Source organism: Hyperoodon ampullatus, assembly GCF_949752795.1.
Source record: "Hyperoodon ampullatus genome assembly, chromosome: 11".
NCBI lineage: Eukaryota > Metazoa > Chordata > Mammalia > Artiodactyla > Ziphiidae > Hyperoodon > Hyperoodon ampullatus.
In genome coordinates this window covers 46915753-46943721 of record NC_136924.1, presented here as the reverse complement: position 1 = coordinate 46943721, position 27969 = coordinate 46915753, and the positions used below count along the sequence as shown (strand labels likewise).

Sequence of the window (27969 nt, the reverse complement as noted above, 5' to 3'; positions counted from 1 at the left end):
TATAATGACAGATGATAACTAGACTTATCATGCTGCTCATTTTGTAGTGTATAGAAATATAAAATCGCTATGTTGTGCACCTGGAACTAACAGAGTGCTGCAGGTCAATTATATTTCAAAAACAGGCTCATAGAAAAAGAGGAATTTGTGGTTACCAAAAGCTGGGGGAGGGGTGGAAGGGGGGATTGGATGAAAGTGGTGAAAAGGTACAAACTCCCATTTATAAGATAAATAAATACTAGGGCTGTAATGTACAACATGATTAATATAAGTAACACTGCTGTGTGTTATATATGAAAGTTGCTAAGAGAGTTATTCCTAAGAGTTCTCATCACAAGGAAAACATTTCTTTTTTCTTTTATTTTGTATCTATATGAGATGATGGATGTTCACGGAACTTATTGTACTAATAATTTCATAATGCTGTACACCTTAAACTTATACAATGCTTTATGTCAATTATATCTCAATAAAAATGAAGAAAAAAGCACAAGAAAAAATATTTTAAAAAAGTAAAAACGGTACATCTTCCAACCTAAATACCACCATCTTGCATGGAGCAGGATAAGCTTTCATCAGGGGAAACAACAATGGTTCCACCTAATCAGAGCATGTGACATCTACCTGGCCACTTTAAGCTACTTATGAACTGAACCACCAGTTTAAAAAAGGAGCTACTCTCCCGGCTGTTGTTACTGATCCAATTACCAAGGGGAGACAGGTTACTGCTACACAGTGGTGGCGAGGAAGACTGTCTGAGATCCAAGGTAATCTCTAGCAGCCTCTTGATACCTGCATCCCCAACAGTAAAAGTGAATTGAAAACTACAGCAACCAACACACTACTATAATATATAAAATAAGTAACCAACAAGTACCTACTGTATAGCACAGGGAACTATACTCAATATTTGTAATCACCTATAAGGGAAAATAATCTGAAAAAGAATATATGTATGTATAACTGAATCACTGTGCTGTACACCTGAAACTAACACAACATTGTAAATCAACTATACTTCAATTAAAAAAAAATCAAAAAAAAGAAAGAAAGAAAACTACAGCAACCAAAAAAAAGCAGTATGACTGAGGACTTTGACCTTTTATGGATGAAGATTTGGGTCACTCCAGAACCAGGAGCAACTGAAGTTCTGGCGGAGGACATGGGAAATATGGAATGAGGAGATGAAAACAGAAACTATAGATACTAACTAAATATATATACATATACACATACACGCACACCAACTACGACCTGGTGACCAATTACAGAAATGAGTACTACTATAGTAGCTTTAGTTAATGTCTCCAGGATTCTTACATGTATGTGTCAATATGTATAAAGTAATCCTTTTCTTAAAAAAACAACAACAAAAAAAAAAGAAGCAGTTTAAATCTCACAAAATCATGGTTGTTTTGTTGACATATCAAAGATTTCCAGGGAGTTAAGAACTACAGCACCAACACAATGTGGTTTGTACATGGTAAGGGTTTGTCTCCTCCCTAAGGGGCCTCACACAAAAAACAGCCAAGGCCAGTGCTCATTTTCAAGAGTGAGATCCCCATCCAGGTCTCTGCACAGTAGAGGATGGGAGACTCAAGAAGAGCAGTTTCCTTTTCTGCCACTCTGACTCATTATCCCTTGAAGGCAACCCCTGGCTAACTCTCAGGGCTCTTGCCGGCCCAAGCCTCTTATGATGGACTTTTCAGTGCCATCAGAGAGGTAGAGTGAGAAAGGAGGAAAACAAAGAAGTGATTTTTCTCTTGATTTGACTTAAATAGTAGTGTAAGGAAACATGCATGAGGAGGTTTCTTTATTCTTTTCACTCTAACCAGGTTCTCTACTAAAAGCTGATGCTAACACTGGTCTTACTTTCAAGCTTTCAGTGTTTTTCTCTATTTTTCTCTCTGCAAAAATATCCTTCAAGAGCTGCCAAGTCCCAATGCCTTTATGATGAATTTTATCCCAAGATTTTCTGGCAGTATTTCCTGTTTATGAGGGCAGGAATCAGAGCAGCCTGAGCCTCAATTTTAAACCTCAAGTGTTCTTCCAAAGGTATAACAGCCATTTTTCTCTCCTTAATAATGCAAAGCTATAAGATTTACATGTAAAGGACTATTTTTTTTTAATTTTTATAATGGACAATTTTAGCAGATTTTATAATGGTGAATATCTCTCCACTCATTGCATTCCTAAGAAACTAACAAGAAGAGTGTATAAAGGAAATGGGGGGGAAAATGTGACCATTTGGCGATTATTATAGGTATCCAAAAAAAATACCACTGGACACAAACTAAAAGTCCATCAACAAGGGCTTCCCTGGTGGCGCAGTGGTTGAGGGCCCGCCTGCTGACGCAGGGGACGCGGGTTCGTGCCCCAGTCCGGGAGGATCCCACGTGCCGCGGACGGCTGAGCCCGTGGGCCATGGCCACTGGGCCTACGCGTCCAGAGCCTGTGCTCCACGACGGGAGAGGCCACAGCGGTGAGAGGCCCGCGTACAGAAAAAAAAAAAAAAAAAAAAAAGTCCATCAACAAGAAACTGGACTACAAAATAGGAAACAGGCATACATTGGGAAACTACACAACCATTAAAAACAATAATGTGAGAATTTTCATTTATCAACACAAAAAAAGAAATGTAAAATTTGTTTATAAAAGATTGTATGATCCCATTTCTCCAAAAAATATAAAGTATATTGTATAAGTCATGTGTAAGTACATACATAGAAGTCCAGAAGAAGAACATCAAAATGTTATTTTCTTCTTTATCCTTTTATCTATATATCAATATATCTATATATCAGATGTGTAATTTACATATTTGAAGTTTTTACAATATATTGCTTTTATAATTTAAAAAATACCACAAAATGTGTTTCTTTTTATTAAAAAATATGGTGTATCTCTTACCATTTTGTTCTAACAGAGTCGACAATGCATTTGCAGATGCCTGGAAGACTTCTTTTGATGAAGAATGCATCAGCATCGAGAGCATCACTTCCCTGTGAGCTGGGAACCTTTCACAAATTCAACCACAATATGAATAGTAATCTCTTTAATAATTAGCTCAAATATTCACTTACTGTTATCTAATCTCTCTAACAACAAATAAGGGCAGATAAACAATATTTTATGCCACCTCTACTCACAGGAGTGAATTACAGTTAAACAGTTTTGTATTTAAAAGTTATATTCAAATCCATGAACTACTAATAAAGTAGTATTTCTGTTTCTTCAAAGTAGATAAGCAGTAGACGAAGAAAATAAAAGACTCAGCAGATATATAAAGAGGTGCTAAGGGTAAAAAGATTAAGTGAGAAAAAGAAGATGATGTAAGCAAGAAATGAAAAATTAAAAGTCATAATGAAGCAAAGTGAAATTTTTAATGTAGAGCATAAATATGTTTTAATGATGTATTTATTTTAATGATCTCCTATGGATTTTGAGGAATTAGTGTCTATGAACTGAAATTTATAAACTGCAACATGAACCAACCTTATCCTAATTTCTTTAAAAGATTGCTCAAAGCAGATTAGAAGGCTGGTTTAACATATATTTTTCAAAATTTACTGTTTCCATTCAAAATAGATGTTTAAATAAATAGCATCTGTGTCATTAATTCCCTTCTGATTGGCAGTAGATTACTCTGCTGACAGGCTGTCAGGATTTGAGATGCAGAATATTACTATTTAAATTTCCAAGGTAAGTCATTCAAAATTTAAAATCCAGAGGATATGCAGAGCCAACAGTAAAAATCTAAGCAGTTGCTCATGGACATGAAACAAATCTGATATACTCAGAACTCGTGTGTCTGTGGGAGAGGTGACTGGTCTTACGAGGTTTAAATGGTGCTCCCATAGAAAGCATCCTCAAGAGCTGACAGCTACATATAACCCTCTCAAGAGGAGAGAGGTCAACACTGCTACACCAAGTGGGGAATCACTATATGAGGCTTCTAAGCACATCTAATTCCTGATATTGACAACCTGCTGGCTAGTAACCACAACAGAAAAGGTCACAGATTGCTCTGCGATTTCTATCACTTGAGATTAATTAATATGGCATTTTAAATGATTAGCCAGAAAACTGAAAGGTTCTTTCTTGATGATTCATAATTTACTGAATGACTCTTGATTCTAAATCTCTCAGTAATAACTCTCAAACAAACCACCTTTTACTAACTATCCAAGGCAATGGGATCAAAATATATATCCACAAGTATTTTGTGGCAACACTTAAAACATAAATGCCTACATCAAAAATATTTCAAACAATAAAAATTTCAGTTATGGTATTTCATGTGGATTGATTAAAAATATGATTGAAATTTTCTATCATATAGAATCAAAACTACTGACTGGCCATCTTCATCTCCAATCTTCTCATGTAAACTGTTTTGGTACATAAGGAGATTATTCAGGGCCCAACATGCAGCCTCCTGGATTAGGGAAAGAAAAAAGAAACCTGTCAAAAAATAAATTATTGAACAAACAATTTTGAACGACTATAAAATTTATGAAAGAGTCCAACCTGCACATGCTTGTTCTTTCTATGCCACGTTAATGCTTTGTAGCAGGCTTCCAGCCAAAACAATTTATCTTCTTCTTCATCATCATTCTCCTGATTCTCATTCTTTTCCTCTAAGTCTTGATTTAAGAAAATGGTCTCAGCTTGAAAAAAATGTAAACATGTAACTTACTTACAGTTTGAATGACCAACTCTAAATCCGTATATTGAAACATTATCAACAGAGTGAGGTATTCTTTAGTAGTGGCCCTGGTTAATTAAAAGACCTTTTTAATATATTACACACTTCATCATACTGCTATCCCATCTAGATAAATTACCAGATGAGCAAGAGGGTACCAAACAAAACTAATAGGCTAGAAGAAGATTAATTAAGGAAGTTAACTGCTAATAATAAAGCTAAATCAAGGATGTATTTACTGATAACTGAACTGGGAAGGATGTACTTACCACAACTGTTAGTTCCCTTGAAAGTATCGTCTATTGGAAAATGAGTTACATTAAGACAGAAAAGGCATTTAAGGGTTCCTTCTCCACATATGACTTTCTTGTTATAATGTTATCTTGTTATAATGTTAATATTCAAGAGCAAATGCACCTGTAAGAATTTCCTTGTTAGTTAAGTTACTTACTGAGGAGAGCTAAACAGCTGAGTGCTGCGATCTGTAATGCTGCATTCTCTGAATACTGCTGCACAGCTTTCACCACAAACTCATGCACCTCGTTTAATACCAGGATATTAAAAAAATTACCTAAAAGTTAAGTGAGATATTAGTGGAATTCTCATCCATGGAACTTAAATTACCTTTAATCACATAACAGTATTTAAATCAACAAATTTGAGTAGTGATGACTATTCTTAATGACATTAAAACATATATTTACTTTAATTAAAATAGCTTAAGAGGATTGCATAAAGTATTGAAAATTTATTTTATGCACTCATTCAATTATCTTGCTTAGACAACGGAACTGAATGGGCAAAAAAAAAAAAATTAAATGTTTGAGTTACATTAACTTGTGTTCATTGACTCCCTCTCATGTCATCATCATATTAAAACAATGAGGTATCTGTTATTCATGACACTACAATATTGAGTGTACAAAACAGCTTAATTTTCCTGCCTTCTAAAAGACGGGGGAAAAAACCTTCCTTGTCATTAAATGCTTTTGCTGAAACAGCCTTCTTTCACTTAAAGAATAGTGCTCAGAAAACCCATTGGCACACTTATCATTATCTGCCCTTGTCTATGATAATCTTAGAAGAAAAATATGAGAATATTTTACTACCTCTAACCCGACCCAGGAAGACATCCCTTACATTTTTATACTCATTCTTCTCATAATCATATAGAAATCTAAATCCTTATAAGGAAAAAACTTGTAAATGACAGTCCAAAAATATGTGCCTCCTTCCACTTAGCTTATCTGTAACTCATTAACAGTCACCAAGTTTCCTTCTAGGAGTAAGAATGAAACTCCTAGTTAGCTATATGTGTAATTAGATGATTCCTGAGACACACAGCCAGAATTGGAAAAGATTCTATACCATGAAAAGCCTAAAGCCCACACTAAATATTAATCAAAGCTTCAAAATCAAAAGGCAGATTAACTAGGGGTAGCTCCTCTTTATCAACACCTTTTTATGTTCATGCCTCTTCCACATTCACCCATTAAGCTGACATACTCCCCAGCCCTTAGTGGTCTCTCGTCTTGGAGGGTCATTTCAAAACAGGTTCTTTTCCACTTTTACCAGCTTATCTAAACTTGGGCTGTCTCACCTCCTTTTCCCTAGTATTATTCCCATGCCACTGCCAACAGCTGCTCTACCACTGAAAACTGTATGGCTCTGAGCAAACATCAGTGAGACTGGCCTTATCTTATTTTCATTTATATTTAATTTATGTGAAAATATATAGTAAATTATATAAGGCCTTTAAATGCATTAACCCCATAACTGAATTTCATGATTTGACAAAATGCTTAGTATTTATTTACTGATTTGGGGTTTTTATTTTAATTATGAGGAAGAAGTGAAAAGTTTTATTCAGCTTCTTTGAAACAATAACAGGGACAATAAATTCTCTAGTCACTAAGAAAGCACCTTTAACTAAATATCAATTTGAGGAAATTCGCTGGTGGTCCAGTGGTTAAGACTCTGCACTGTCACTGCCAAGGGCCTGGGTTTAATCCCTGGTGAGGGAACTAAGATCCCACAAGCCTTGAGGTGCAGCCAAAAAAAAAAGATCAATTTGATGACTTTTTACTTTCAAAAAATGTCACAGAACAATATAAAACTTATAAATGATATAATAGTTTATATGGTTTATTTAATTTCAACAGTATAATGTCAACCACCCTTAATGTGCTATTGTAGACCTATTTGAAAATCAAGTACCATTTCCTCATCATGACAATAAAACCACTTATTCATCTGGCTCATTTAAGGGATTAAGGTAAACTCACATTCTTAGTATGTCATTCAAGTTTTAACTTGAGTGGTGAATTGTAGAACATGAAATAGAGAATTCTATATTAATGTGCTACTCTATTAGCTAGATTTAAGAAATCAACTTTTGAATTACTTTAAAACTTTACCAGATATCAGCTAGCTTGTACAACTGTGTGCTTCTTCATGAAAATATGAGTTAAATTCTCACCTGATAAAAGAAATAAACTAGTAAATGGCTACAACATTTTAGAAGAAATGCTTTGTTTTGGTTATGAATGCAGAAATCTGGATTCTTAGCCTGATGTTACCACTTACTGACTACATGATCTTGGATAAGACACACAGACTTGCTAAAATAGGTCCTCATCTGTAAATACGGAGATAATAAAAATATCACATCTCCCAGGATTGTTTCAAGGATCAAAAAATTATATATTGTATATGAAACTACTTTAGAAAATATGAAAGAAATGTGCCAATAAGACATTATTTTCATATCTCCACAGTTTTGGTCATATGATAAGCATTCAATAAATGCTTATCAAGGAAAGAAACAAACTGAAGTTGTGCATGAAAATTAGAATTCAATTTATAAAAATTCCATTTTAACTGAAACTACCTAGGAATATTCCTAAGGTTAAAATCAATTGCAGAATTATACAAATTCTGAATACAGGGGATATAGCCATATTTCTGTAAGTGAAAATATAAGTTTCTACTATAAAAACATAAAAATGAGTTTTTTCAAATGAATGGTGATGTTTTTTCCCAAAGTTATAGTGATGAAAAGTCAAATGTCTATTATAATAATCCTGATTTTGCACAAAACATTTCTGGTGATCCTTTTTAGAAAAGGTTGTTGGAACCAATTTCCAACAGTTAGGGATCCTACCTTACTATTCACCAACCATTTACTTTTTAATGCGTTGCTCTCCTCACAAAAACATCAAGGAAATCTCCAAGGTGTGTATTGAGGGAGTTGGGGAAGGCTCAACAAGGAGCTGAAACAAGAACTCTGAGCTGAAAGCAAATGGTCAAGCCAGAGTAGCCATGTGGGAAAGTATGAGTCACTGTGATCAACTAGCCTTGATCAGACTAGCCTTGTACTCTCTCCACAGGAGGGTAGCTCAATCAGAGTCTTCCACTTCAAGTTTGAATCTTAAAAATATTCTAAAGTGGTCCCAGGTCAGTCCTGTGCCCTAGCTCCTGGCAAACATCTCTGGATGAGATGTTTAGGTCCTCAGGATTCTCAGAGATTAAACTCAATCAAAGAAAAACTCACAAACATACAGGAAAACAAGACTCCATGACAGACAGGCAGTCAACACAGGAGCAGTAGGTTTAAACTCTCAAGAACTTCATATATTGGAATTATCAGATACAGAACACAAGATAGCTATGTATTAATGATTAAAGAAATAAAATTAGAATAAAAGAAAAGAGAAAGGGGAAGGGAAGAGCGAATAAGAGTCAGTCAAAAGTTACCTGGCAGATCTGAAAATAAATATATAAATTTTTTATATTTTTTATATTTTAGATTTTTTTATAAATATATAAAAAATCTAATAAAATGACCAACTTGAATTTATCACAGGAGTACAAAGTGGCTTACTATTAGAAAACCTGTACATGCAATTCTAATTCTCCATATTATCAAGATAAGAAGAAAACAAATGATCTTAAAGTTTTTTTAAATATTTGATAAAATTCAATATTCATAATTCTTTTTAAAAAGCCCACATATTAAAATAAAAGTAAACAAGAAACAGAAGGAAACTTCTTAACTTGACAAAAGCTACTTGTCACAAAACAAACAAGATTAACAATAACAATAACAAAAGCCCATATAATAAGCATTATTCTGGATGGGAGAATATAAAGCATTCCCTTTAAAATCAAGAAAAAGACAAGGATGCCTACTATCACGGCTTCTATTCAACACCATACTAGTAATTGTGGGCCATGCAAGAAGACAAGGAAATCAAATTAAATAACTGCTACACAGAAAACCTAAGATCATTTATAAATGAATTTTTACAATTAATAAGAGTTTAAATAAGATTAATATGCAAAAAATCATTTGCATTTCTTTACACATACACAGTTCAAAAATACAATTTTAAAAAAGACACCGTTTATAATAACAAAAATAGGGTACCTAGAAATAACTAATAAGATGTGCAAGACTTGTATGGAAAAAATTATAATGTAAAGTTGTCAGTTCTTAAATTGATCCATATATTCTGTATGATTTTAATCAAAATCCAAATAGAGTTTTCCAAGGAACTGGACAAGTTAATTCTAAAATGTATATGGCATTGTAAAGGCCCATGAAAAAAGCCAAGCTGTAACCAAAGAAGAAGAATATATAATGACTTTACCTATTAGCTTTTGAGATATCAGGACTTACAGAGCTATAATAATTTAAAGTTTGATATGGAGCCAGGCAAATCAAATCAACAAACAAACACAACAGAACAGCAAAAACAGAAATATACATATATTACATATTATAAACCTATAAATAATACATACATATTACATACATATATTCAATATATGATACTACTGGGAAATGGATGAACCATATAATAATTTTTGCTCTCCATATTATAAATGGGGGGGGTAATTGAATTCCTATGTATAAAATAATTTCAAACAGATTTTAACACTTTAATGTTTAAATTAGAAAGATTTTGGATAAAATGTGGAATACATTTATTATCTTAAGCAAAGGAAGGATTTCTTAAAATACATTAAAAAGGGTAAATCACAAAGCAACTAATCATGAAATTAAACTATACCACAAAAGCCACATAAAGAAGATAAAAAGACAGCTCACCAATCAAGACAAAATATTTTCGATACATATAACTGACCACCAAAACATTATTAGCCAGAACTAAGAATCAATTTTTAAGAAGACAGACTACACCATGGAAAACAGAAAAGGGCAAATCAGGTACTCCACAAAAAGAAGAAGCACCAAGAGCAAAGAAATATTTAAAAAGATATTCACCTTCCTTTACATTTTCATAGCAAGACAGATGGTAATAGCATAAAACAAGACATAAACCAATGTCCGTGGATAGGAAAATGGATAAATAAATTGTGGTATACTCACATCATAGAATACTACATACAACTATATGCAAAAATATTCATGAGTCTACAAACAAAATAGCTTTTAAAAACTTGCAGAAGACAACATTCAGCATGATGCCATTTTTATCAAGCAAAAACAAGCAAACGTTAACAATTTTGTTTACAGAGATAAATGAATGTAGTAAAATTTAATTTAGAAAGCAAAAGGTTTATTAACACAAAACTCTGGAGAGTGTTAACCTCTGTAGAGAAAGTGGAAGAAGGGCAGAGCCCAGAGTAGCTTTACCAGCACTGGTAATGTACTAATACTTAAGTTGGGTGAGGAGTTCTTTTGCACTGTGCTTCACATTTTCTATATGTTATGCTTATTCTTTTGTATGTATCAACTATTTACATAATAATACTTTAAATATAGCATAACAGTGATAAGACTTCTCATATTGCACACTTTTATTTTTGCCACTCCTATTAGAATTCCACCTAAGAATGGCAGAACAGTTTGCTAATTTACAATATTTCCATCCAGTGTATGTCAATATGTTACTTATCCATAAACATAAATATATGTATGCTATATATACTTACATCGTATAGACTGCAATAAATTAACCAAGAATTATAACTTACCTAATGTAAGCCTATGGAGCAAGCAGCAACTCACTTCTTGAATTTTTTCACTGATAGGGAATGCTATCATGGCTTCTACCACAATATTATAACACCTGACGTTGCCACTCATGAGGACTTCAACATTACTGCCTAAATTTAAAGAAATCGTAATTTTCAATAAGGTAATCATTTCCCCTTTGAAATATGCATACAAAGACACCTTACAGAGATTTTAAGTATATGGCAGTATAATGGCTACATTTCCAAATTTAAATATCATGTTCTGTCAAATAGCTATAAATAGCTACTGTTGTTCGATGTTAATATAATACGATTTAGGACTCATCTCTAGCATTAAGGGAAAGTTGCTTTATTCCTGTATTTTTGGCTTAAAAACTTAAAGAAAATAAAGGGAAAACTGAGAGTGCTTTTTATATCAGTCAAAATACATAAAGTTTTGGCTGTAAGTTTTCAAATAAATGGATTTGGGGCCTGTTTCCGAATGAGGCACTATTCCATTGGATAACGGATTTTAATTGCTCCTTTTTCTCAAACCAACAGAAAGAAAATCAAGATTATATCACATAATAGAAGAGGTAGAATCAGCTATCATCTATTTCCTGTCCATTCCAGAAGGGCAGCAGAAGAGCAGCCAGTGTAAAAGGCAGCAAAACCGAGCTTCCTGAAGGCTCTGAGATAGACGGGGAAAAGAATGGATGAAGGGGAGAGGAGAGACATAATATTAAAATGTATAACTAAGTGATAAACATAGGTGAACCACAAAGGAAGGAAAGAATCCACTGGGAAGGCAATTAATCAATAGAGTATGTGAACCTATGTGGAGAAAACTAATTTATATGTCTGAATGAAATGTTGACTATTCTTAAAACAGACAGAAAAAAGGTGTTTGCAAAACATTTTTCTTTCTTTTTTGGCACAATCAAACTAACCAACTGCTTTCCAAAACCTACATTTTTAATGTCTAAGTTGTATTTAAAAAACACTAAATATGGAAAAAGAAGGAAAGGAAATGGCCTCAATGCAATTACCTCCTTTTATTCAGAATCAAAGATACAACTTGCTCTAGATCCAAGGTAAAGTTTAAAACACTTGCTTTTTTAAAATTTTTAGTTGCTGCTTTCTTTGACCTTTTCTTTATGAATCAGCACATTTACACTGGAGTTATGGTGATGTGCGTGGAAAAGAATGAATTTCAGAACAACCAGCACAAAATAAATAAATAAATGTATAGCCAAGGAAAGGTAAAATGAAGAATATATTCAGTTTGTTGGCAGTAGACGACTCAGAAAAGTTTAAACTCCATTTCCTATTATTGTTCTGCCCCATCTACTTCTAAGAGTTTAACTTTCCATGGATAAGAAAATGATGGATTTTATAACCATTATTAAGAAAGGGCATTCTTTCACAAGGTGATTAGTCTCACATCTGTGAGATTTCTATGTCTGAAACCATATATGCATACTATATATAATAAGCTACATATGTATGAAATACAAAGCATGTAGTAATACTGTCAGTGTTTTAACCACACTTACTACATTACATTACCAGGTGCTAGTCTACATTTTTCACATTATTTAACTGATTTAATCCTCACAACTTCACATGTGTGAAGATGAAATTATTACCAGATAAATGCATGTGTAAATCCTGTACAAGCCCAAACAGGTAATACATGAAATACAGAATGCTCATGTGAAGTTACAAAACAGAAGTAATAGAAATCTGATGTATTATTTTAGTCCATTAGTATTCACTGGTAGCATACACAGCAAATTAATTTCTTCTTATTTGTACTTTTTTTGTTATAAAAGTGGCTAGATTTCATAGCATCACCCGAATGCTAAACAAGAATCACAATAAAGTTCCAACTCCTTCTTGTGGCTTTTCAGGCCCTAGGATCTGGTTATGTCTCCAGCCTCATCCACTGACTCTCATCAAGCCCTTCCCCTACCTCCATGAAATGGCACAGGAGCAGATGCTCAGGGCTCTCCATGTGTATTACACACACGCATGCGTGCACACACTTATAAATACAGTTTACTGAGCTACTTTTGTCATCTTGATTCCTCTATGCTCTCTTTTGCTCCAGGATCTTTACGCTTAGGATGCCCACTGCCTGGGATACTGCCTGCACTTCTACTTCACTTCACACCTCTCCGCACACAAAGCTCTCCTCATCATTCAAGACTCTGCTGAGAGATCTTGCCTCACTCCCTGTTTGTTCTCAAAACCCTAGGTACTTCTGCCAACACTTGCCCTATAATACTTCGTAATCACTTCCATGCTTATCTGTATCTTGTGGGGTACTATGGGGTCAGAAAGGAAACATGTTTATATTTTCTGCTACTGTTTCTCCAGCACCAAGCCCAGAGCCAGTAGCAGTACAGCATCAATAAATAAAAATTTATTAAGTGAATAAGTGAATGAGTTTAGCATCTACAAGTTTCTAAATAATAAAAATATTTTTGAAACACACTCAGAAAGAAGATATATTGTAATTTTTCAGATTCAAAAATGAAACCATGTATGCAGGCTACTTACAAGGAATTGCTAGGGAATATAAACAGTGCAGTACATGAAACACAATTTCCTCTTCATCTTTAAAATTTTTTAATGTACTTAGCAATATCATATAATCTTTATTCTCAACAAATTCAGTCAGTTGCTCCTCTGAAACTAAAAAATGAAAGACAAAATACCGAAAGAGCTCAAACATGATATAAAATTTTAATTACTCAAAAATGTAATATTCATGATGATTAGATAAGACAGTAGATACAATAAACATAAATTAAAAATTATAGTTTAGCAAAGAGCCCTTCCTAGGAATTTTATAATGGGGAAAAAAGCTATTGAGGTTAAAATAATTGTTTTGACCCATATTAGTTATTCCATGTTTTGAAATGTAGTAACCAAACAGTTCTCAGAAAAATAAAATTATTTACAATTTCACTTGAAAGATTCTAGAGAAAACTAATCAATGAATAATAAAGGTGGCCAACTGAAGTGAACATATGACAATACTTTAAAAGGAGTGATTAATGGTACATTGTTGAAGGGCAGTTCAGTTAAATGCATGAGTTCAAGAGGAATGAACTTTAGCAAATAACAAGTAATTAGACTTCGAAATACTTCATCTTAATGGTCTTGACTTCATCAGAGATCAAAAATTGTCATCATTAATTTTCATAATTAAAGTCTTGAGATCAAGCCAATGAGTTTCATTTGGAGTCATTTTATTGGGTGGGAACCTCAAAAACATGTATAAAAATCTGGTTTATCTAGCCTGAGAAGGACACTGACATAAATGTTAGTGTCACTCTTCATAATCAACATTACTTTTTGCTGTTCAACTTTACACCAATAGTCCATATAATATAATGTGAAATTGACTGGGTTCTTCTAATAAATGAGAAGTATCACCAAACCTTCTCATTTTATGAAACAGCTTCCAGAGCATAGTTTCAAATTTTGAAAATTAACTTTACACGTGCCACTAAGTCCTGGGGAACTTCATATTCTTTAAAACTTCAGAAATGTTTCTACTCTACATTTACAATCACAATACTGTCAGCACTGATCTATCAAATAAGATCATCTTTTTAACATTCCCTGGTGCTTCTTCATGTGTCCTAGAGGGATCCCACAATGCCGGTGAGTGATGCTAACCCTTATTTCATGAATAAGAATGTGCTCCTTAAACTGCAGCACAGAAGATTATAAGCCCTCAAGACAGTAATTCCTCAAACTCTATTCTGCCCAATTCTTATCAAAAGCTTAGTTTCAAGATATGACATTTAGAGAAGACAGCCTGAAAGACATGCAGTTCCTCCATTCCTCTCTTCCACCACCAGAGAGCTGAGCCCCATGCCCATGCTGTTCTGACTCTTGATGGAATCTCTTTCACTGAAATACACTGTGTTCCTTGCAAACTGTATGTATTTTATCAACTTATCCAGGGAAACCCAAGGGAGTATTTTCTCAAGTCTCCCATGAGACTGATTGCTTCTTCTGATTAATGAGTTTACTTTTATCTCAAGTAACTTTGTAACCAATGATGTTTACCTCTTTGCCTGATAGGAAGCAAAGAACCAAATTTCTGGTCCATCCCTTTGCAAAGATACAGGATCTGAAGTAAGCAGTAAATTTAACCTAGCTTCATATCATTTTCCCTTCACCCATTTCCTCATTCATTTTTCTTTTCCTCTAATGTATTATAAATATCTATAAGCTATTTGAAGTCCTTCTGGAATAAGACAGGGAATTAAACAGTAGAATTTCCATTCCTGGAGCTTCCAGAAACTAGAGTAGGTAAACTGACATGAACACAGGGCCCACATACGTTATTCTTATCCTAAACTCCTAGCACTCTTGGCTCTCATAATGACAAAAAAGGTGCTCTCAAAAACTGTGGTAAATTGAACTGTAATGGAGATAACTAGCTATGTACTCTCCGGCAGGTTGCTCATTTCACTTCTCTGATCCATTTCCTCATCAAGCCAGTGGAAGGACTAAAGGTTCCAACCAACTATAAAATTACATGGTTATCGCTGTCATCATTCTCAGTGCCATGTGATAAAATACATATTAGTCTTTTTCCTAAGGGACACTTTGTAAACCTCTTGGTTCTTTATCCAGAGCCTTTAGCAATTTCTAAAACTCTGGTGATGACTTAACATCATAAACCCAAACTTAACCTATGCTTGGCTTCACAGTATTACTTTTTCTTCCTTAACTCCTACACGTAGTTTGCAAAGTGAACCTATGCCTTGTTAAGCAATGGAAGAAAGTTTACTACAATTGCATAATTGATAATCCATGAATGAAATTCATTCTGCAAAAACAAGCAATATTTCTGAATTAACTCCATTACTTATCTTTGCCTGACAATCCAACTTTTAATAAATAGTACAATTTCAGATATTTTCTTATTATCATAATTATATCCTACTTATCCCACTATAAACCCTTTCTCCTTATATAAATATCAAAATAAAGAATTTGACATTTTAAATACCTCTCTCAAACAGCACATGTAAAGCTTTGCATCCAAGTTTCTGGACTTCGTCACTGGCTGAAAATGTGCGCATGGCATCAAAAATTAACAAGAAAATATCATTTTCTTCATCCAATATCAGCAAAGTGATTTTACCTATTTCAAAGAGAACAATATGCTCCAAGTAAATATCTGCTTTAACATTTAATGTCTTCATTTTTACATGAGGGCTATGAATGGTTTGTGGACTTCTCTTTTTGATGAACCACTTAATTGCCCCAGATGTTAGACCTATCAAGCTTTACAGTCTTTCTAAATGAGATAAATTCCCAGTACACTTTACCATAACTCTGTGATTCCCAATCAATACCCATAGCCAAGACCTCTTGCCCCGAATTCCTGAAACATTTCTACCTGCCTCTTAGACCACACCATCTGAATACTCCATGGCCACCCAAACCTAGCCTACCCCAGTTCCATCTCTTCATCAATAACCACCATCCAATAGTTACCAGAGAAACTACAGTCATCTTCCTTCTTTCATCCTCCCTCTCTCTTCTCATTCTCTGACTAGCCAAAGAATCAACTCATTACCAAGTCCTTCAAGTCCTTCTAAATATCTCAGAAACTCCTTTTGAACTAGGCCCCTCCATTTCTGTCTTGTTCAGGACCCCAACACTTCTCACCTAGAATGCAAACACAATTGCATAATTGCTCTGGTAGGCCCAAATCCCTACCTAACTAGTTTACCTGTTGCATTATATTTCTAAAACACAAATGGGATCTGTAAATCCCTTGCTGAAGTCTTCTAAGGCCTTCCCGCACTCCTCAGTCTGACAAACAAGACTTTTCACAGACTACATGTATCTCATCAGCCTCACGTCCCTCCCTGCACTACTGACTCCAAACATGCTAAACTCCTTGCTCATCACAAACACATTTCTTTTGATATATTTTTGCACTTGCACTAGCTTCATGGAATGCCTTTGCCATTTTCTGCACCAAATATGATCCTACCTTAAATCAAGAAATAACACAAATAGTATCTATTCTGTCAATAAAAACTGTAGGAGTGGTAGTCGTAACAAACATTTCTACAGCACATAACATGTCAGACATAGGTTGAAGTACTGATAGTTCACTCTAACACGTGTAAACCACCACAACCCCGTGAGGTAGGTGCAATCCTCATGTTAGATAGAGATAAGGACACTGAGGCACAGAAGTGATGCAGTGACTTTGCCCAAAGTAGAACAAATAAGAGGCAGAGCTGGATTAAAATTAAAGCAGGTCATGACCATGCTCTTAACTCCTACAAATGAGCTTAGCTGCTCTCTTCTCTTTGTTCCTATGGTGGTTTTCTTCATATCTCTGTTAGAGTACTTTCCTCATTACATTGAAATCATTTCTTTAAATGCTTTTTATCTGTTTGTCAGTGCTGTCCAATTCTGTAGCCACCAATCACATGAGGCTACTTAAACTCAAATTTAAATCAATTAAAATTAAATAAAATTAAAATTCACTTTCTCACATTTCCAATGTTCAACCACCACATGTGGCTACTTGTCATGATTTTGAACATATACAACATTTCCTTCATTGCAAAAAGTTATATTGGACAGTGGTGCTGGACTGTGAACTTCTACATTGTAGGAACTTTGCCTCACCTGTCTGAGAGTTCTCTAGCAGCCAGCACAGCAGTAAATGCCCAATAACTATTACCTCAGTTAACAAATAAGCCAAACAAAAAAATGATTCATAAATTAGCCTCTAATAAGTACCTGAAATGGACTCTAAAACACATTACAAACTTTCCTAAAAGCTCAAAATTCTTAATGTTACGTGGAAGAAATTAACTAGTCTTTTCAAAACACATGTCAAATTACTATTTGTCTACATGCTGCTAACCTTGATATCTTCATGTTGGGAGATTTCTCAAATTCATAAACCTCCTGTCCATTGCCAAATGGAGAATAAATCTTTACCTCCCCACCCCCACCAAAAAAAAAGATTCCAAGGATGAGTTTAAATAAATCATGGTTAAGACTAGTTAGTACCCATTATATATTTTAATAAAAGGCTCTGGTGAAGTGGTGAGTACCTTCTGGCCCTTCCTATCCCTCTTCAGTTCATTCTCTGATCTTCACCCTCTTTCTTCCTTTCTCTTTCTCCTATTGGACCTTCATCACTTAGCATGGCCAATGAGGGCCTTTAAAAATCTTACCACCCACACATCCAGCCCCTCTCAGGCCTCTGCAACGCTGCACATGCTGTTTTCTTGACCTAAAGCACCCTTCACACTTTGAAGGAAATCCACCCTATCCTTCATGCTTAGCTTCCCTGAAAGGAGCCTTTCTTCTCAGAACCTTACATCATAGCAAGTGTCTGTCACAGCAATGATCACAACTATTGCACCACAGCAACATTCTTTGTTTTCAGGTCCATTATCCTCCAAGTATAAGTTTACTCAGGGAAAGAACCTGACATGTGAAATCAGACCCTGGTTCTACTAGTTTTTGGCTGAGGTAATCTCTCTATGCTTCAGTGTTCTCTAGAAAACTGAGATAAAATACTAAACTCAAGGGATGTTTTGAGGATTATGCTTTTAAAAGCATATTAAGTATTTTACATGCTAAGCCTAGCATTTAGCAAGCACTCAAGAAGAAATGCTATATATTTTTATTATGACATATTACTATTATGTCATATTCTAGAGCATATATTATAGAAAACATATTAGAGATATAATGAAGTACAATACAGTCATGACAAGGACATGTATGGCTAACAAACTAATGAGAATGTGAGATGTGGGACCAGATCTGAGAAGCAAAGCTGGTGACAGACATTAGATTTGGGAGTAATATATAAGGCGTTGTTTAAGGCCAAGATGTTGGGTGGTATTTTTGAAAGAAAAAGTGTAGAGAAAAGAGATAAGGAAAGAAAATGGAGGGGATTCCCTGGTGGCGCAATGGTTAAGAATCTGCCTGCCAATGCAGGGGACACAGGTTTGGGCCCTGGTCCAGGAAGACCCCACATGTCACAGAGCAACAAAGCCCGTGCGCCACAACTACTGAGCCTGTGCTCTAGAGCCCGCGAGCCACAACTACTGAGCCCACATGCCACAACTACTGAAGCCCACGCACCTAGAGCCCATGCTCCACAACAAAGAGAAGTCACCCAGTGAGAAGCCCACGCACTCAATGAAAAGTAGCCCCTGCTCCCCGCAACTAGAGAAAGCCTGCGCCCAGCAACGAAGACCCAATGCAGCCAAAAATAAATAAATAAATTTATTTTTTTAAAAAAGGAAAATGGAAACACAGAATTTTGGAAATCATCAATATTGAGGTTATATTATGTGATTATACTTTAAACAAAAAACATCAAAACACATTTAGCAAATGATTTTAAATGTTTTTTTGAGTCAACATTAAAAATGTGTGTATATACTACCTGAAGTTAGGAGAAGATCTAAGGCCTTCAATCCAACTGTTGACAGGTTGACACTGGCATTATGAACTGTTAGCATTTTAAGAATCAGTCTGTAATTGAAAACAAAGATCAAGATCATGCCTAGATGTTTGCTCTTTCAGATATTGTTTTTTACTCACCTACATTTTTATTCATCTCATTGTATTTCATTCCCTATATTGAAGCTAGTGTATTTTTTCTCCCTGTAAACCTGAGCCAGGTTTATGATGATTAACAGGGAATTATTATGAGTCTCAATAGAAAAGTTATAACTTTTTCCTCTAAATATTCAAATTCAATTATTAACTATTTCACCCAATTCTATATCCAAAATAATATTGAGTTATATGCACCAAGGGATCAATCATTTTATATGTGATACAAACTTGTGAATTATATGTTATACACATTGATATTATTATAGAGAGATGTAATTAAAATGTTAGCTTGTATATAAAAACTAACCATTTGAATATTTATATTATTGATTTTTACTATTTTTGAAAGAGAAATTGATATTTTATAACAGAAAGTGAACCTAGTCTATCAATAGTATTCAATTAGTTCAAATGCATTAAATTTGAGCTCCTGAGTTATCAATTCTAAAATATACAATCTTAGGCTTCCCTGGTGGCACAGTGGTTGAGACTCTGCCTGCCGATGCAGGGGACATGGGTTCGTGCCCTGGTCCGGGAAGATCCCACATGCCGCGGAGCGGCTGGGCCCGTGAGCCATGGCCGCTGAGCCTGCGCGTCCGGAGCCTGTGCTCCGCAATGAGAGAGGCCACAACAGTGAGAGGCCCGTGTACCGAAAAAATATATATATACAATCTTTAGTCTATTCCTACCCCAGTGCTGTTTGGCTTTCTATTGTTAGGAGAAGAGAGAGCCTCCATGGCTTCACCTAGATCCAAGAAACGGCACGTGGTCTCCAGGTGATGAGGTGAAGAATTGAGAGACCATGTCCTTTGACTCTGTCAATTCTCCTCCTACCTATGCTGCCCCTACCTCTCCCTGCACCACTCCCACTATTCCTGACTTCAACACCACACAAGAGATTTCTTCTTTAGTACTGTAAGCCTTTGGGGAGATAAAAGTCCTTGAATATAAGGAGATATGTTTTACAATAAATATTTGCTGGTAATGATCTAATATGCTCCACTGTAGAGAGAGTGTGTCTACACTGTTCACACTACTTCTGGCCTAAAGGAGTGTAATACCTGACGAACAGAAGACGAATGAATAATGAGTGAGTGACCAAATAAATGAGTGAATGAAACTCCCTGTAGAAACGCTTAGGTAAGTTAATTTGAACATTTGGTTTATACCAGAATATGACTAGTTGAGTTTTCCATTGCTCCCTAAAGTTATAGATGGCTAATCTTTGGGGATCTTGGAAATTCTCATCCAAACCAAGGGACACATAACATTACAACTACTAATTGCAGGCATATTTTGTCTAATTCCTCATTAAATGCAGTATTCTTTACTACTGACTCATAGAATTTCAGAGATTAGTTTGGAGATGAGAGCACCTATTAACTGTAAATAGTCTCTTTTCAAAGCACAGTCTTTAGATTCTAGAAACCGAAGAACAGCAACACATGTTTATCAAAGATGGAAAAATGTATAAGCACAGACATGCTCGCCTATGAACAAACAGCTCTGATTTGTCAAAATCTGCAGCCACAGTTAATACTAATAAATAATGCAAAGATGTAAAATTTAGTTTTGCTTTAATTACATTTTCCACAAGCAATATGCCTTTGGAAGCAATTAGTATTCACTTCTCTGTGGTAAAGAAAAGTCACATTAGGTATAAAGAATGCCTAAAGTTGATGACAGAAGATATTTTCTTAAATGTCAAGAAACAAAGTTATCCAAAAAGGATTTTCCTAGAAACACATTTTTTTTCAGAAAAGTTTTTCTTAACTAATTATGGCTAAAGAAGTAGTCTCATTTAAGAAGTCATTATGTTGCAAACTGCAATAATATAGCTGGTAAATAGCTATCAAGATTTGGCTGCAGATGTGCTGAAAGATAATTTCCTCTTTTTTCTTCATTTTGAAAGCTGTAGTTTAAGCTCATTAAATATATATGTATGAATATACATAAATGTACTTTTTAAAGACAGTAAAGCATAAACTTCTAAATTACTATTTATAGAACTAACATTTTAGTTCCCATATTTTTGTTTTGAAGAAGTAGTGGTTTGTCAGTTCTACTATTAAAAAGTAAAAGAAGAAAAAAAAATCTTTCCTTAGTTTGAATTCATAAGCAGTCATCAACAATCTACAACTTAATCAATTGTATACCTATTATTAAATTACTAAAATAATAACAACACCTGACTTCTTACCTCAAATGTTAGTTTTCTAATTCAAATAGATTATAGACTTCTGAGTCAAAAGCTCTCTATAAATGTAAATCATTGATTCAAGGAAAACTATATGTATTTTAAAGGATTTTTACTAGATTGGCTTGGATTGCAAATGCAATGTATCAAGGGAACGGTTGTCATATGTACAGATAAATATTCAATGGAGTTTGTTTTTGCATACTTACTGGTGAACCCCTAGGACTTCCCAATCATGTCCAATATCCTGGGGACCCATTAAGCTTTGCATTGTATTTGGACAGATTTCTATTAATTTGCATAAAAGTGACCAACCCACCTAAAAAGAAGAAAGACAAATATTCACAGTTAAAAAAAAACCAAACAAATAGAATATATTCAGTCAAAGAATCTCTTCATTCTTAATAGAATAAGTGGCTACATTATTTTAAAATAGTTATTTTAAAACAAAATGATACTCTAAAAATGCTGAGAAAAGCAACTCATATACTTAGAATACATCTTTCTTCAAAAATCTACTGAAAAGGCATACAAAAAATATTATAACATTTCTGAATGATGAAGGCAATAGACTGCCTATTGTCTATATAAAAGGAAATAAAACACACGAAAAAATAGTTTTAGAGGACACACCAAAATTATGAAGTACAGGAAAGGCTATTCTCAGGCCTTTGTACTTTTTAAGGCATATCTACCTGACAGATTTTCTTCTAAATATTTAGTACTTTAATTATAAGAAGAAATGAAGTAGTTTGGAATGGAGGATTAGGGGAAGTTGGAGATTTTGATGGCAAAGTGTAAGTTATCAGGAAAGACTGCTCCCCAGATAATGGAGCTGGAAAAAATAGCAAAAGAAGTAGCATCGTGTGATGACAATGTAACATCTTTCATAGGTAAAAGAGAAAGGCACTATGAGATAGAGAGGAGGTAGAATTTCTCAGTGGATCCCTCTAGATTTCTTCCGTACACCTAAATATGAGCTGTTGAGGTCTAGACATCACAAGTGTCCCTGAACTCTCTCACATTTCCAAATTAAGTATGATCTTCCTGATGCATTTTAAATATACCTTCGTTCAGCTCATTTATACATGATGCCAACTTGAATAAGCTGCTCTTTACTTCTGAAAAAAATACATTTTTTTCAGTACGATATTTTAATTCCAAACTGGAGATTAAATTTAACTCACTTTTCCTGTTATAGTTTCCTCCCCAAATTTAAGGACTCTTCAATTCTTTCTACTATATTACAGAACTAAACTTGATATGGTCAGAAAAAGAAAATAGAAAATGCATATACATGCAGATCTAGAGATTAATGAAAAAGTGCCTAAGCACGATGTGTGATAAATACCAATATAATATGAATCCTGAAAGCAGGATTCGCTAGAATTACTCAGGGAAGAATATAATACAGAAAAGGTAGGATTTGAGCCAGATTTCAAAAGAATTATAAATTTGGTCACTCAAAATAGGGAAATGGAAACTTCTAATACTGATGAGTTGTGAGGAAGTAAAGTAGGATGTTAAATGGGGAGGAGGCTGCCAAAGAGGGGCCCATTGCTAAATGAGACTGGATACGTGAGTTGGAGCTGAGTGGTACAGAGGGTTGAGTGAAAAGGGGAGAAATCTCTACGCAACCAAAAAGGAATAATGGCACGTTTCCTACTTGTTTACAGGAATAAACAAGGGGTATTTAATACGATAAAAGTGATTACATAAGATCTCTTTACAATATTATTTCCAGATCTTTTCTGGATTAAGCATGAATTGCTTTACTCTGTCATCACTTTCTCTTACACGATTTCAAATTCCTTGAAAAGGAAGCAATTTCTGACAGCTATTTTTGCCTATATTTAAGTAGACAACCTCCTCCACATAAGCCAAACAGATATTGACAATCTGGATGTCATAGAAACTGGCTATTTTCGTGCTTTCATAAAATCATCAAGACTTTTTTCCCCAAGTATTTCAAAAATTAACATTTGGAACAGTTTCTGGTGGGAAATATAAAATCATAAATCACACAGGATGCTATACTCATCTCTGCACCTGCATGGCTGACTCAAGGAGAAAACCTGTTTTGTTTTGCTTGGTGAAGCAGCAGCATCAGTAATTGCTTTGCAAAAAGACTGAGGCAACTGAGCTTCCAAGATTAAATAGAATTGCTAGCCGCAAAGCAGAGGTAACAATTGATCCATTAATGTATTCAATTAAAAGCTTATCTTTCAAAAAGAGAAGGCTCCCATCCTGCACAGTTATAATACAATTAAATTGGTAGTTTCACTTTATTATAATTATTCTGTAAACTCAAGTATCTAAGTAATGCACAATGGGAAAGAGTCTAGGGGTTAAAGAAAATTTTAGTCACTTTCATATATTTCACTCACTTACATCAAGGTGGAAACTGTGTGGATAAAGAGAAGTAATGTAAATTGAAGAACACAGAGAAATGATCAGATGACTTACAGGAAAAGAAATTTATAAGACAGCAGCCTAACTACCAATTCTCTAAAAATTGTGATTTATTAAGGAGAACTAATAAAATATGAAAAGACATTGAAAATAAAAATTCAGAGTCTGGAATATCATGTTAAATGAATTCTGAAAACAAACCTTCTATTTACTTTTGAAGGGTACTTTACCTTAACTCCTTAAATTCATCAAGTGCTTTTAATTCAGCACCTCCAGCTGATTCAAGATATAAAGCTTTAAAGAATATCTATACTAATTTCACCAGTAATATGAAGAAATCTGAAGGAAAAACTTTTTTTTTCTTTTAAGTGGAGTATTAAAATATCAGTAGAGCTACCCCACTCCACATCCCTTTGATAAGATCAATGATAATTTAAATCGATAATGTCATTGTGTGTAGCACGGCCACAGTATTTGTACCATACCATGGTACTTTTTACTTGTGCAAAAATCTTATGATATCAGCACCTACTCTATGATGGAAAAAGATTCTGGAGGTGTGTGAAGCTTGAGTCCTGACTCTGTCACTAGCTCTGCGATCCTAAATGAGCTACTTATTCTGAGGAAAAAACATGCAGTGAGATTTCTGAGAGGATAGTGAGAGTCCAGCGAGAATCAAATGATATAATATACATAATGTCCTTTGTAGATTAATATTTTGTGCTGAAACTAATAATTCTATTCCATTAAATTACCAAATCAAAAGACAATTCCTTATTTTCATTTATCTCTGGTACCTACTGGGCAAGGATATTGAGTGACATTCATAACTACTCCAAACAAACATGTCCAGGCTCAGGCAGTTTCTAAAATGAAGAAGAATTAGGTGGTGGGAATGTTGCAGGCTTCCCTGGATTCTCAAGTCTAGCACTGCCTCCTCTAGATCCTGCAGACCGAAGGTCACCCAGGGCCCAATTGTTCTGAGTTGTACCTGGCAGAGGAGACTCTACCAAGAACAGAATCCAAGTAATGGAGGATGCCAGACAAGGCACTTTGGAACACCAAAGCAGAGGCAAGTAAGAAGGATGATGTGGGTGGAGAGTAGCAAGCACGATAGGTCAGTGCCAGGGAGTGACTCATGTTTCATGGGCAAAATTCAAACATTGGGTGTTAAAAAGAACAGTGTCTTTATCATGTCTCCATTTTTTCATGATCTGTGCTAACAGCCTGAAAATCAATAGTCAGATGGGAAATATTTCAGTTGAAGAAAAATAAAAGTAACCATTTATCTGAGATATAAACATCTTCATATAAAAGAAGCTAGATATATGTTTCACCCAAACTAGACATAGCTAGACACAGAGATTAGCATAAGATAGACAAATACAGACTTAAGAGATCCAGATAATTCTTACATCTGTCTAGCCTCTCAAGTAGGTATTAAGAAACACTGCACCTCGATAGAGTTCAAAGTTCAATTCTCTTTCCCTTCAGGATCTAACATGCAAATGAAAAAAGTAATTTCAGTTCCCCAAATCTCAATATCTACAAAGGAACTTAACCTTAGGCAGTAATTTTGTTTTGACTGTAAATCATCCTTAATTATCATCTTAAGGCTCCTTTTTAAATATATCTAAGATATGTAACAAATTTCTGGGTTTCCTACGGTGCAGGTTCTAAGATTCATTTTTACATTCATTTTATACGAAAACGGTTGAGAAGTATAGATTTAAACTTATAGGGGAATCCTAAAACATCACTCTCTTTAGATAATACAAGGTGTACTACAACTAAAGAAGGTTAGAAATCTGTCTTCAAGTTTAAAAAAAAAAGAAAACCTTAAACCTATGAGAGTTTGCCAGTAACTTCATTTTATTAATTTAATTATTATTAGTTCTATTACTGTTCATTATTCCTCTTTCCCAAACTATTCACAATTGTGTCATCTGTAGGACATGCTGTACATTGGGAAGATTCTTAGAATAATTTTATTTAAGCACTGATGAACTAGCCATCTAGCCAATGTCAGAACTAAACCTCAATCCATTATTATTCCCCTCCCACCACCATCCATATTCTGTCAGCCGATTGTATAAACTTACTTCTTAAATACAATTAGGGAGCACACAGTTGGCCCTCTTACACCGTTAACATTTGATAATGATTTGAAAACGCTTCCATCTTAAAACCACAGTCAGCAGTTTGTCAGGACAAATCTCAGAAATAACCCAGAACTCTGGTTATAGAATATTAATAGAAAAACACCTATTTCCAATGAGAAGGGGAAATGGGAGAAATGAAAACAATTCCCTTACCTGCTGCACACTAGCGACTCTCATATACGAGTCCAAGACGATCAACAGAGGCACGTGGACATTTTTGTCTTGAAATAACTTGGAGGCTGGAAAAGAAGGGGGTTAGGGAAAAGTAGCAAAGTCACGATTCATGGCACCCCTTTTAAGTCTGAAAAGGAGGGAGAAAGCAAAAGAAGTGAGCTCAAGACCTTCCTAGAATTGTCAGCTCTTTTCTGCCCTAAGGAGTAGAGAGTTTGCGGCTTCTCAAGAATCCAGGTTTGTGCGGCCACAAAGTTCGGGGGGAGAAAGTTTGTAAAAAAGGCCAGGGCGGGAAGGAGGGCCGGGGCGGGGGACGGTAAAGGGACAGTTCCCTGGAAAACGATTACCGTGGTCGGCGTAAGTGAACACGAGCATATCCTCCAGGATTTGGACCAGCGTCTCTATCTGTTTTCCTTCCTGGACATTGTTCAGCCTGACTATCAACTTCTTCAGAGTTTCCTCATCCTCCTCCTCGCTCTCCTGACAGCTGCCACTGGCCATGACCGACCCTGCTCCAAACCGGCCGCCCCTCCCGCACCAAGGCCGGCCGCTCCGGTCAGAAGACGAGCCCAGCTCACCGCCCGCAGCCAGCGCTCCCGGCTGACCCCATCTGCACCCACGCCCGCCCATTTATGCGAAGGCGGCGGCTCCGCGTCCGGCGCCGCCCTCCCCCGCCCGCTCCCTCTCCTCCTCTGCTTCCCCCTCCCCCACCCAGGGCCAAAACACAGCTCTGGGGCCTGCGAGAGGTTCGGCTGAGGTGCGGTGCCCGCCGAACCGTGGCAGGCGGGTAGGACGCAGCAAGAGCCCGCCCGGCCCGGGTGACAGTGGCCGTGGCCCCCACGCCGGCCGAGACGGGACCCCGGGCCGGCGCAGCCTCCCGAGACCGGATCCCGCTCTCCGCGGCGGCGCGGCCCGGGAGTCGCGCAGGAAGAAACCGACTCAGCGGACTCCGCCAAGTGCCCAGTCCCCGGGCCCTGCAGCGGCCGGCGAGGCGCGCGTCTGCACCGCGGCGCACGCGGCCCGACCCACCAGCCTGGACTCCTGCAGCCCCGCGGAAGGTCTGGGAACTAGGAAGAAGAAGAAAAATAAAAGCTGCCGCGGATCTCCAGATCTAAGAATAGAAATCGGGGCGTTGGGAAAAGAGGGAGCCGCCCAGTTGGCCCCTTTTAGGAAAACATTCTCTTTATAGTTACCACTATAGGGAGATGAGTAATTTCCCCCCAAGGATGGACGAAGATTTAAGCAACCAAAATGGACCCAGTTAAATGCTTTTATATGGTTGCTGTGGCTGTTTGTAGGGAAGGAAACAAAAACATTTTTCCTGTTAGTTATCTGGAAGCTCTGCTGGCCAAAAGGCCACTAAAATTAGCTTTTGAAAATTTGAGTTTCAGTTCAGTGCAATTAAAACTAAAGAGAGGGCTTCCCTGGTGGTGCAGTGGTTAGGAATCCGCCTGCCAAGGCAAAGGACACGGGTTGGAGCCCTGGTCCAGGAAGATCCCACGTGCTGTGGAGCAACTAAGCCCGAGCGGCCACAACTACTGAGCCTGAGCTCTAGAAACCATGAGCCACAACTACTGAAGCCCCCGTGCCCTAGAGAGCCCGTGCTCTGCAACAAGAGAAGCCACAGCAATGAGAAGCCTGTGCACCGCGGCGTACAGTGGCCCCCGCTCACCGCAACTGGAGAA

The 27969-nt window shown here is 36.0% G+C and overlaps 1 protein-coding gene across 1 annotated transcript in view; it reads right to left on the bottom strand.

The window, feature by feature from the left end:
• LRRK2 (leucine rich repeat kinase 2) overlaps window positions 1–26785 on the bottom strand; it is a gene marked incomplete at its 5' end in the record, with an annotated part of 147424 nt that extends 120639 nt beyond the window's left edge. The window contains 11 exons of the mRNA XM_079714150.1: window positions 2911–3017; window positions 4359–4438; window positions 4531–4670; window positions 5160–5279; window positions 10712–10839; window positions 13255–13393; window positions 15735–15869; window positions 19167–19255; window positions 21749–21858; window positions 26267–26352; window positions 26632–26785. Of these exons, the coding sequence (XP_079570276.1) occupies window positions 2911–3017; window positions 4359–4438; window positions 4531–4670; window positions 5160–5279; window positions 10712–10839; window positions 13255–13393; window positions 15735–15869; window positions 19167–19255; window positions 21749–21858; window positions 26267–26352; window positions 26632–26785 (1288 nt within the window). The remainder of the gene's footprint in view (window positions 1–2910; window positions 3018–4358; window positions 4439–4530; window positions 4671–5159; window positions 5280–10711; window positions 10840–13254; window positions 13394–15734; window positions 15870–19166; window positions 19256–21748; window positions 21859–26266; window positions 26353–26631) is intronic.
• Between the last annotated feature and the right edge of the window lie 1184 nt (window positions 26786–27969).